The sequence below is a fragment of the Brienomyrus brachyistius genome, chromosome 18, assembly GCF_023856365.1.
Source record: "Brienomyrus brachyistius isolate T26 chromosome 18, BBRACH_0.4, whole genome shotgun sequence".
Taxonomy (NCBI): Eukaryota; Metazoa; Chordata; class Actinopteri; order Osteoglossiformes; family Mormyridae; genus Brienomyrus; species Brienomyrus brachyistius.
Genome location: NC_064550.1, coordinates 20,221,964 through 20,234,705, shown reverse-complemented (window position 1 = coordinate 20,234,705; position 12,742 = coordinate 20,221,964). Strand labels below are relative to the sequence as shown.

General features: G+C 42.7%; 1 protein-coding gene across 1 annotated transcript; it reads left to right on the top strand.

Moving 5' to 3' along the window:
* Window positions 1-6,500: 6,500 nt before the first annotated feature.
* Window positions 6,501-12,275, top strand: LOC125712735 (zona pellucida-like domain-containing protein 1). Its single transcript, XM_048983129.1, has 11 exons — window positions 6,501-6,580; window positions 6,928-7,037; window positions 7,149-7,375; window positions 8,229-8,377; window positions 8,827-8,899; window positions 10,011-10,108; window positions 10,197-10,280; window positions 10,419-10,578; window positions 10,737-10,836; window positions 11,113-11,145; window positions 11,274-12,275. Exons 1-11 carry the CDS (start codon window positions 6,543-6,545, stop codon window positions 11,459-11,461), a joined length of 1,260 nt encoding a protein of 419 aa, XP_048839086.1. The 5' UTR covers window positions 6,501-6,542; the 3' UTR covers window positions 11,462-12,275.
* The last annotated feature ends 467 nt before the right edge of the window (window positions 12,276-12,742 follow it).

Here is a 12,742-nt window from a genome sequence, read left to right as displayed (position 1 = left end):
TGTAATATCTGGCAGTTGGTGTGAAAAGCAGTTGGTATATATGAGGAAATGAGGTAGAGCAGCCTGTCAAGGTCTTAAGCAGCTGCCAGAGGAAGTCACTGGCGTCCGTAAAAGGAAGCGTTCGTCTTACCTGTCTAATTAAATAGCCTGGAGACGGAACTCAGAAACCACAAGGCAGGTCTTCATCCGGAATCCTAGATCCAGGGAGGGGTGGTAGGGGTGGGGGGGATGGGGGAAGTGCAGGAATTAAATAATAAAGTTTAGCTGTGTGGACCGCCTTTGGAGACAATAAAAAAATGTATCATCTCCAGTTGCATTTCCTTCATGTTGTTATGCTGAATTCAGGGGGCCGTGCTGTGAGCGGACAGCGGCAGTGTTGCCTGAGTGTTACCAGAGTAACGCTGTTTGTATGAGGATGCTTTCCTTTCCCTTCATGCCTGGACTTGCCCGCTCAATGCATACTGGCTGCTCATAATTTAATCAGGGTGTATGAGTCTCTGTTAGGCTATTCCTGTTAGCAAACAAGCACTTAGCCTTAACCCCTTACGTCCTTAAGTGCTTTTAATCATATTATAGCTTGTAGTCCCTTAGTTGGTGGCACCCGGTGCCCTGTCCTCTTTATCCCCTTAGGCCGTGGTTTACTTGATGAAGAATCATACTTTCATTCAGGCACGCTACTTGTTCGCCTAGTTTCCATAAACGGCCAAAGTGGAATGACTTCCAGCTATTGCACAGGGAGCAAAGTAGGAGAAAATAAGAGTTGCATCTGCGTCTTTGGGATCTTACTGTTAAATTACAGTGAAAGTTTTCCTGATATAAGCAAAGCTGACTTAAGTTTTACAACTTTTGTTTCCTTTTGGGTCTTTCTCTAGTTATATTCACACTCATTAAACCCTTATTTTAATCTTTTTTTTAAAAAAAAAACAAAAAAAACAAGCATTTTCTACATATATAGATTATAACTGGGTCGTGAAAATTCTGATTGAATGACCTGTAAGTTGCACCTGTTGAGGTCCTCTCCCGAGGGCCTTCTGTAAAAGGAAAAGCTATTTTGTTCTGTTTGACGGTTGTTAGCTTGCCCTGCAATGCATGCTGGGAAAGCCCTTTACCTATCTATATTAGGGGTGCAGCACCGTGCCCTGTGTCTTCACTGCTGTGAGTCACCGCTCTCAATGGGCTCCTGATCACAGCTAGGTGGTGGTGCATTTGGTGCCCCCCTAACTGAGGCTCCACATCATGACCCCCCTCCACCCCCACTCTCCATTCCAAATGGCATATCTGAGTGCTGCACTCTTTGTTCTGTGTAGAATATGTACAGAGTTGGGTAGTTCAGGTCCAGAGCGTAAAAGTCCAGACCGGGATTTTGTTTCAACCAACCAGTTGAACATGAAGAATCACAGTCATAAAGTACTCAACCGGTTGGTTGAAACAAAATCCCGGTCTGGACTTTTACTCTCTGCACCTGAATTACCCAACTCTGATCATATACCTGTAATGTATGTGGTTCTGAAACCAGGGTTGGGCTCAGGGCCGGAATGGGACTGAATTTGAACCCGGGAGTGTTGAGTGGGGGGACAGGGGCGCTGGCAATTCAATTTGTTGTACAGGGTATGATATTCAGTCTGTTCCACAATCCCAGCAGATCATGCCTCCCCCCAGTAATTTTCAATGCATAGTTTGAAAACCACTGACCAACTAATACCTTAAACATAAAGTTATTCCATTTTCCAACCCTTGTCACTAACCCACGACCATAACAATGCACCCAATTCTCCCGCGTAGGCACTCCAGCATAGCTTGGGCTTGTAAACAGCTGTGCTTTGGTTTTTCAAGATAGTCCCAGTATTTATGTCCATTTAGTGCCACTAGAGGGAGACAAAGAACAGAATCTCCAAGCGTCGTCATTTGGGATTCCATCGGAAGCTTCGCTATCTATACCTGACCCAATAAATAACTAGCTGTAAATGAATCAGTATGTCACACGTATTCGGGCAGTAACGAAGTACCATCCTTTACTTGAGTTTTGTACTAAAGTACATTTTCAGAGTATCTGTACTTTACTTGAGTGTTTTTTTTTTCCTCCACTACATTTGTAACAGAAATACTGTTCTATTGATTCCACTACATTTCTATGAAGGTTCTCATCGCTCATTCTTTTGACGTATAGCTTTTCTTAAATGCGATAGGCCACATTGTGTTCGCACTTGGAGAAAAACCAATCTCGGTAAACTTACGCTGTCATTCAAGCTGCTGTTGGGCAGTTATAAAGCTAGAGGTGAGTAACTGGGCTGGTTGTTTTATTTATTTTTTATTTTCTGATAAAGTTGCATCTATAGTAATTCCACTCTATCCCTGATGGACGCATGTGCACGAACACACACACACACACACACACACACACGTACATGTAGGGTATATCTATCCTTATGGGGCCGGCTCATTCACTTCTCTGGGAAAAATGCTAACACTAACTATGACAACCTTAACCCCCACCCTGCCCTAACCATAACCACAAGTAACCAAGCAAAATACAAGAATTTATCCTTTTTTAGTTTTTTTATAGCAGTCACTGAAATAGAGTTTTCCCTTATGGGGACCAGGAAACAAAAAACGTATATTTATCACGTTATGGGGACATTGTGTCCCCATAAGGATAGGTATACCCGCTCGCACACACACACACACACACACACACACACACACACACACACACACACACACACACACACCTGTGTCAGCACACTGGAGGTGGGGTGGGTATTAAGTACAATAATGAAAATGACAATGTCTGTCCTTTTGTCAATTCAATTGTGTTTCTATTGTCATTGTATCATATTCCACAAGCTTTTTATTCTACAGGCTGTTTCAGAGTCATTAGATTCTGTAACTGCACTATGACAGCAATAAAACAATGCATTGACATTAAAAAAGAAAATTTTGAACACTTAAGTATTTTAAAAATCAAGTCCAAGTACTTTGTCCACCTCTGCACTTATTATGGGGAAATTGACTCGAACCAACACCGTACTGTGTTGTGAAGTACTTGATGCATGTGCTTAACCCTCCCCACACAAATAAATATTGGTCTGATAGAATTTTTATATTGTACTACATACATCTCACACACAACCGATTAATGTTTTTTCTTGCATTTAAATTAAGTGTTTTTCTTGTGTTTAAGTGCAAATATCTTTCAAATTTCCCAAAGCCTAAATATTGTTAACATATAATGATGATTAAGTGAATCTAAAATCCCAAAATTCGTCCGAAATCACCTTATTGTCCAGCTGGATAAAGTTCTGTTTGAAAAACACAGACTCACTAAATATTTAGCTCTGTTGAAACTAATTCAGATCTGGTTTAAAATAAGTCTAAAATGAGGAATGATTTAAAATTCCATGAAAGTGCACACCACAGTAGAAATATAATGTGAATATCAACCAAAATATAGCACAAAATACCCAAGCACACTGAAATGAAGGCAAAATTCAAAAAGATATTTCTATTCAACTTTATTGTCTGTTTATTCCATGTAATGTCTCACCAAGTCTGGAGTCTATTCCATGTGTCGGGACACATGGCTCTGGACACTCCAGTCAGGATGTCAGATGAAAACATACCTCAGATAGTATTTAATTTGAACAAACCTTGATTAGAATTTAAAATTCGGGGGGAAAATGTTTCCTGGTTTCCCTGGAAACTGATTGGCTGTCCATCTTCAGTACTAACTTGCCCAATCGGTGTCATAGCGACCTTGAGGTTATCCCAGTGTAAGGCTGAGTGTGTCGTGAAATGAATGCTGCTCCGCGGACCAAGAACTCCCAGTTTCCACGTCCTCGGCCAGCGAGATAAAATGGAGCCTCTCTGCACACATGTAACTAGGCCAGGATTCGAATCCTCAGCTGTGCATGTCAAACGCAGAGACCCTGTACGAGCAGTGGCAGCGCACATCGTGATGGTTTGCTGCTCTCAATCCCCAGGTTAGGACCTGCGATCGGCTGCTGGAACAAACAGCAATGCGCCCTTTTATTTAATTCCGCTCACAAGGAACAATTCTCAGCATATCTTGTTTCCATACTGAATCAGTATTTTAAACAGCCATCATTGCTGTTTCTTACTTCATGGAATATGATCACATTACACTCACTATTGTGGGCTCTTGAGAAATAGCAGCGTAGACATTTAGTGGTGAAGTGATTTATAATTGTTCTTCACTGCAGCTGCTCTCCTCTGGGAATGTGCACATTAGCATTTTAGTTAAAACTGATAAATGCTTGGATATTGAAATTTTACAGTAAAAGCCTTTTTTTTTAATTAAGATGCAGCTCTTAACACTTATTAAATGCATATCTCACACAAGTCTATGACTTGCTATGCATGTTTACTGTCACTAAGCAATCTATCCATCTTCGAGTCACTGAACTGGGTCATGGGAGGCCTGGATGACAGCCCCTCCAGCAGGGGGCATAATGCTGTTTTACACCCTGGAGAAGATGCTAACCCATCCTCCTAATAACATAGGAACAAATGAACGGCGTGGTACAGCACTGGCCAACACCGTCCCTTTACACCTCATACACATGCAGCACTTTTATAAAATGATATTCTATTACAAAACAATAATTTTCAACTTTAACTGTGATAAACTGATGTTCAGATAATAATGCTATCATGCTGATATTCACAGAAGTTTTGTTAAAATGTAAAACATGGAAATTTTTATGTATTAATGTTACAGTAAGAACCTTCTCTGTCCCCTTTGAGACATAACGCTGGCTGGTGTTCTGGGGACGTTCCCCGTAAGCTGGGTTACTGGGGAAGGATTCTCAAGTTCACTTCCTTAGCAGTCCAGTTTGCAATTTTCCATGTCCACCACAAGGGGGGGACAGTGGTCCATGCTTGGTAAGACTTGCACGTCAGTCCCCTCTTTTGCCATGCCTCGGTAAGCCTATGGAACATGACAAATGATTCCAGAAGCCTGGGACACAATGACTGAATGGCATGTGCGATATATGGCCACTATGTCAAGTTGAATTTAGCTTTCGTTGAAAAAACTTTGGTTCACATAAAGATGATCAAGTTCAAAACAATAGCACAAATGTCATGAACTCCCTGAGTGCATAAGAATGGCGTCAGTCGGTTTTGAACCACACTAGCGTCTTAGTGATTGACCTGTAAAAATGTTTTTCAAGAAAGGAAATGTCACTCATCCACCTCACACTTGAGTATCGGGTCACAAATATGTTCTTTCATAAATCTGGGTTTTGGCACAAGTGAACTCACAGATTCCTCTGTTTAACCACCCAAAAGCCAAAGTTGTACATGCAGGAGATCTGAAACAGACATAGCTTTTGTTGCCCACTGAGCCATGCCTTGTTGTCGGCACTATCACCTGTCTCACATGGTGCTTCATTTCTGCAAGGACAAGCCATACCCTGCCATAGGGTGCCGAGGGCGGTGGAAGTGCTGTATCCAATGCACCTACTGTCTAGACAGATGCTCATATAACCAGGATTCACCACCAGCTTTTCGCTAAATGAACATAAGGATCCCAAAAAATCACACACATAGGGTATTGGGTGAATATTTCAGAGAATTACATAACTCGTGCACCACCTGGTGTCAACTATGTGCGCGATTAGACACAACACCTCAAGGGAGTCCTGCAGGGGAGTAAAGATGATGTTCATACGTATATTTACATTTTATTTATTTATTAGATATTTTGCACGTTACATTTTTCAGAAAGTGGGGTCAGACCTGGAACAATTCGAGGTTAAAGGCTGTGCTCAGGGGCCCAACGGTAACATCACTCTGATGAGCCGGGGATTTGAACTGGTGACCTTCTGATCACTATATGCATATAATATTTATATAAAAAAAAAATATATATATATATATTTAAAAATATATATTTAGATAATTTCAGCTAAAATAAAATAAACACAGGAACCCAAGCTGACACATTGTATTTATTTATGTGTATATATATTTATATATATGTTCATATATCATTAGCTCAGCTCTCCCTTATATATATATATATATACCAACTTTGCAACAGTAGAAACAGGTAACAGGAGTTTAATTGCGTTAATTTATTTGGTTTTCCCAGGTAGAATATCCTGATTTCGAATAAACATAAATATTTAATGTATTTTAGGAGTGAATGGATTGAAAATGCCTTCAGTGTGTGTGCAGTAATTCCATCTTGTTTTGGCTCTTATAAATCCATTTCAGCTTCTTGTTTTCCACCTGACTTGGGTGTCTGATGCCTGAAACCACGTCCCTCAAAATGGATCCCGCAACCCAAGCTGATACATTGTATCTGGTGGCATGTGAACTGAGCATCTCCGGAAAGCTGAGAAGGCGAGATGCATTTTAACAGCTGGGGTGTGGTTTTAGCCTTTAGGTACGGGATACACCCAAGTGTCCCCAGGGGCCAAGGTGACCCAATAGGAAACTATATAAGCAAGAGCCCAGCACTGCCCTGTCATTGCCCTTCTATGCCGGGTTGAGCAGGTAGGACTCATGTACACACCATGCTGATGAATATATCAGACAGGAATGACCCCAACAGGTGAGATTCCTGTTCTTGAGTGCTTTACGCGTGAGTCAAAGCTCATTGATCAAATAGGATTCATACTTCTCTCAGTAATCATATATCATAGTCAAATTTGTCAATTGTGTATTTTTTTATTCAAATGGCTCCATTTACTTGACTGTTTTGAACGTTTCTAATATTTAAGAAGCTCTCTTGGGTTTCCTTGGATGTTTTTCTTAGTATTTTTTTTGGGGGGGGGGGGGTGGCAGTTGCTTGCTTGAGAGTGTAATTCTTTGGAGCACGGTAATCCCTTGTTGTGTACAAAACTTCCTAAGTGTGCAACCGAGTTATGATGGCTTCTTCTCTGCATTCCCCCCGCCCAGGAGGCAGAGAACAGAGATGCTTGTTCTGGTGACCTCTGTGATAGCTGTTCTTCTGCTTCCGGGACAGTCTGCCACATACAACTGCTCATCTGTCTACAACAGGATCCCAGGTGAGCTTATCCCACCAAGTCTGAAGCTCTTCATCATGCACCTATTAGAAAATGAGGGATGGCAGCAGTGGCTGGAGATGCTGTCCTACCTTCTGTCCCCTTCCTGTTCAGGGAATGAAGACCTCAAGGTGATCTGTGGGACTGCTCTGATCACGGTGGACGTGAACCTCTGTGCCGTTCAATGGGCAGGCTTTGACCCAGCAAGGCTGGCCGTGAACGGCAAGTACAACAACAGTCTGTGCCGTGGCACCATTGATACCCAAGCTGACCCGCCCATCGTTCGTTTTGAGCTAGCAGTCAACCACACCGAAGAGAACTCATGCTGGCAGACCATGCAGGTGAGCTGGACATGGTGCTAATGCTAACGTTAGTGGTAGCACATTTACCATGATGATCCTCCTGCATGGGCAGGCATGTGAGAATGAAAAGACTGTGTTTAGTGCTCCTGGTGAACAAAATATGCAAGTCATTGACCTAATGTGAATTATACAAGATTATTAAATGACTCTGAGTGATCATGCTAATGCTAGTGATCATGCTAATGACTAAAACCATATGACTCCATATCATTTCGTCCTTTATTTTTTTTTTGGATTCACGGGGACAGGAAGCGAGGCTTAATGACAGAGAAGGGGCTTATCTCCGCAATGTGGCACTTTCTCAAAGGTTGATTAATAAAGACAATTTGGGAAGACAGCCAGCATGTACAGATTTGCCATGTGGCTTCACCATCAAACGGTAGATAATACTTCAATAGTGTTTCTCAAATTGGTTGCACAGTCCCAGTTTATCTTGACATCTTATTACATTCCCATGTTATTAAGCGAAAGCTGTTCTCTGCGACGCTATAGAGTATTTCAAACAGAATTTCACGATAAATCTGGCAACTTCAGGATGGGATCGAAAAACACAATAACGGCAGTTATTCTTCACTAAACTGATATTCTTATGGGTGTGTGGGTAGACTGTAGTGTTCAAACTTTGTTCTAATTGTCGTTCTTTTAATGTTTTTTTGTGACGTGTTACACAGCCTCTCGATCCAGATGCTAACTTGTACGATGTTCATTCATCGGAAGCTCAGCCTAGTTGCATTCGTGCCTATTTGGCTCCCAGATGCTTGTGATGTAAAATGGTTTGTTTCCCTGAGAGACACTCAGAGACAAGGATACTAGCGAAGGTACTTTTGACTAGACCTCCGGCATCCAGGCCTTGGTGGTTGGCAGCTACATCGACATGCCAAAGTCTGCAGATGCTGTCATCAGCTACTCCACAGACCTTTCCTACCACTTCTCCTGCCATTATCCCCTCATGTATTTCTTCAACAACAGCCAGATAACAGCGTGAGTCTGGCTGCCAAGACACACACACACACACACACACACACACACACACACACACACACACGCACACAGACATCGGTTTGTAATTATATCTTTGTGGGGACTCTCCATTCATTTCCATGGGGAAAACTCTAATCTCAGCATGACGACCTTAACCAGCTATAAGCCTAACCATAAGTAATCGAACAAAAATCTTTTTGGTATTTTCAGTCTTTTGATTGCATTCACAAATATTTGTGGGGACCTGAAAAATTGTCCCCACAACGTGAAAATGACAGGTTTTTATCACATTGTAGGGACATTTGGTCCCCACAATGTAATATGAATACAATGCATACACACACACACACACACAGACACACACAAATATATATATATATATTTATATATATATATATATATATATATATATATAAATGAAATGTTAATAGATGCTGTGTCTCCTCAAGGTCTTCAATCTCAGTGGGTACCCATGAACACAATGGTCACTTCTTCAGCAGCCTCAGCATGGGTGTTTACAATGTGAGTATCGGGTTCAGCAGCTCCTCCCACATGACAGGAAAGAAATCGTGAGATCCCTGAATAAAATCACATTACACCACAATGTTGAGTTAAAAATTACTTTAGAAGTCTCCGGAAATGTCTCAAGTCATCTTGCGAATCATGAAATTACTTGAAGATTTCATGCACTACTTCACTTGATTACATGTTTCTAAAAAGTCAGTCATTTCTCATGCAGCTCAATGGAATCTCCAATTACTTCTGCGGTAACACTTTCTGGGGAAATAGCGTAAATGACAAAGGTACTTGCTTTAATTAGAAATGCGATTTCCAGCACACCTGCCATCCATTCAGCACAGAGCCTGGAGTCCATCCTAGGAAGCAAAGGGCACAGCAGCATCCTGGACAGTTTGCCACCCCATTACAAGGCACTTAGTCACATGCAATAAGCAATTAAACCTGCATGTTGTTGCACTATGGGAGGAAACCCAAGCAATATGGGGAGAACATTCACACAGGCAGCGCTGCAGCTCATCAAGTTATTGAGTTAACTGCATTACATCCATTTTCTGAAACTGCTTGTCCTATTCAGGGTCCGGGGGAGGTCTGGAGCCTATCCCAGAGGCTATCAGTGCAAGGCAAAGAGCAACTCAGGATGGGGCACCAACCCATAGCAAGGCACACTCACACACCATTCACTCATGTATGCACTATGGGCAATTTAGTAACTCCAGTTAGCTTCAGCATGGTTTTGGATTGTGGGGGGAAACCAGAGTACCTGGTGAAAACACCATGATGACATGGGGAGAACATGCAAACTCACGGAACCCTGCCGGAGACTCGAACCCAGAGGTGTGAAGCAACAGTGATAACCCCAACACCACCATGCCATCACTGCATTGCTCCCAATAAATGCAAAATGCAGTACTGATTTTTTGCACTTTTCCAAAGGCTAAAGAGAAAGTCCAGCTTACTTTTAAAGGCACTAAATATCTAGTCAAACTATAACTTTAGCGGGCAACCGTTGAAGATCCAAGAGTCAAAAGCTACTGTCAGGCTCTGTCCTCAGACTGACGACAGTCTGCCACGTCCTGCCACACCCTTGACCGTTCCACCTTTGCTGGAATTCCAGGACACTAGCTATAGTTACCCACTCATCGTTCCAGAAGCCGGACTCGCCTTACGTACCAAAGTCTTTGTTGAGGTCAAAGCCACCAACCTCACTGGGAAGTAAGATATGTCCTTTTTACACGCAGTACATTAGTTTCTCCCTGTGAGCCTGAACTTTTATATTAACAATATGCTCTTCTCCACCCAGCTTTCACGTGCTGCTTGACCACTGCTTCGCAACACCCTTTCCTTACAATGTGTTGAGTGGTGAACATCACAGCTTCTTCACGGGGTACAAGGCCATTTTTTTATGTGGTATCTCCTACGTTTTGCCTCCTCCTGTTGATATTGCAGAATGTGAGCTATTTCTGAGTAGCAGCTTGGCTTTAGTTCTGCTATCACTTGACCAACATGCATCTTGCTACCGTAGGTGTCAACTGGATAAGAGGACAGTCATGGAGAAGAATGGAATGGGTTTAAGTGCAAGATTCTTCTTCGAGGTTTTCCGCTTCCTCCAGCACCAGGGCAGGGACAAGTCTAGCATCTACCTCCACTGCATCGTGAGGCTCTGTGAACCCAGCAAGTGCCAGGTGCTCCTCTGCAAGGATACAGCAAGGATACAGTAGAGTCCCTTCTCTCACTGCCCATGTGTTGTGTACCAGACAGGGTGGGGGGAGGGAAAGGGCATGAGGTTTAATGTGCTAGTAGATGGGGAATTTCCCCAACCAATAGAAATTTCTTGTTTCAGGTGTGCTCTAGAAGGAGAAGAAGGTCCCAGGATTTATTTGACTTGCCATCGGCTAATTCCACAACAGTGTCTGCAGGACCAATCCATACCCAAAATCATGGTATGGGCTCTCTGCTTTATAAAACTGTAATGCATTTGCTGTCCTTCATCTCCAGTGAACCGGTTCAGTGGCCCGCGATTGAAGCTCAGTTGATTAGTTAATTAGACCTGCCTGCTGCGGTTGGCCTACATAATTCTATGCCATTTACAGACACTCATGAATGTTGTGATTATCGAAGTGCACAAGACCTACTCTGAGCATGTATTTCATAACCTAACAAATTCAGATTAATATAACCGTGGCATATAGTCTCTTTTTCTGTTATTTTTACAACAGATGAGAGAAAGCAGCCTTCCTTGTTGGTGTACAGTAAGTAGATGTGTCTAACTTGTCTGCCATAAATAGATTGACTACGCAACAGAATTCCTTTAAGATGTCCATACATCCCGGCATGCATATTGAGAGAGCAAGTCAAGGTGTTTTTCTGCACTCCACAGGTGTTGGGGGTCAACCGGAAGACAAACTCCATAATCCTAACCTGGTCGGTGGGGTATTGTTGGGCTCAGGAGGCACCGTACTGCTGATCTTGGGTGGGAAGTTTGTGTTCAAGAAACTTTCCAGGCAAGAAAATGCATTCCGTGCTTCCATTTGGCCGCGCCAATGGCCTTGCTGCCTGGCTCTGTGACCTTGTGTGCTGCAATCAATCTATTAACGGCCAAAGTCATTAGATTCCCGATAGGATTTATTTTTCAATTTATCCTGGTTTGGGGGATAGGGGGCCTGCCCTGGAAGCCTGACTGTCTTTGGACTGTGGAAGAAACCTGGTGGTAATGGAGGGTCCCTGCTGGAAACTCGCACAAAACTTGGGGAACATGCAGACTTCATGCAGGCAGAACAGCGATTCAATGCCCTAACTCTGGACGTGTGAGGCATGAGTGCAGCAAAATGAGCTACTGCAGTACTATAGGGTACCTCTGGCCATTGTAGAATGTTGCGTGCATCCTCTGTCTTGCAGATTTATTTACTGGACAGTATAAATATGCATTGCCCTGGCATGCTGGCTTCACCTATCGCTCTGTAGTCTTCTTAAAATCTTAAATGGGCAATACAAAAATGCCCTGAAGTTGGATGCATTTGGTATTGATATGTGGTTTGATCCACTTGGGATTAACCAGCGCTTGGTAAGATGTATGAAATATAATAACGTCAGTCAGCGTACTGAAAGGCAGCACTGTGGAGAGAAAGTGAATGGAGTATTTGATGAAGTGAAGGGAGTTTCAAGTGTTTTTTAATGGACTGCCGTATATTACAGGCTCAAGATGAACCTTCAGTGAGTCACCACATATTTGTATGGGTCTTTGTGTCCATTAAAGGGGCCTGGTACATTTAAAATGAAAGAACTGTAACTTGCCAAATTGCCCTCTCATCCTCGTCTTAATACATTTGTGGTGTTAAAACGCTGATATTTTCTCATAAATGTTTAACATAACTTAGGGAGCTCGTCGCAGTTGCTACGGAGGTGCAGTGGTTAGTGGTGTTGCCTCACGCCTCCAGTACTCGGGTCTGAGACTCACTGCATTGAGTGAGCCCCACCTCTATGGGTGTGGAAGTTCCATGTTCTCCTTGTGTAGTTCTGGGAGTTCCCCCCCCCCCCCCACACACTCCAAAGTCATGCCTAAATTTTGGTACGTGTAAGTGCCCTGTGATGGATTGGTGGTTTCTGGGACAGGCCCCTTTGATTAAACAAGCATGGAAACTAAATAGCGTATTAAGTCTAACCAGAACAAAAAGTAACAAGAAGTTTGATGTATCAGCACCCAGAACGCTTAGCACCAACTTATCAATACTGAATTTTCCCCAGTAAATAGATATCAGTGTGTTGTTTTGTGTGGTTGCTGTGACATCACAGCACTAGCAAACCCTCATGCTCACATTATGCTCCACAAAACAATTTCATAAAATGAGG

Bases quoted from the DNA above. Each gene is read 5' to 3' on its own strand.
- LOC125712735 (XM_048983129.1), top strand. From the start codon at position 6,543: ATGCTGATGAATATATCAGACAGGAATGACCCCAACAG. The intron at 10,281-10,418 runs GTACAAGGCCAT...TTGCTACCGTAG, and splicing joins CATCACAGCTTCTTCACGGG to GTGTCAACTGGATAAGAGGA. The intron at 10,579-10,736 runs GTGCTCCTCTGC...TTCTTGTTTCAG, and splicing joins GTGAACCCAGCAAGTGCCAG to GTGTGCTCTAGAAGGAGAAG.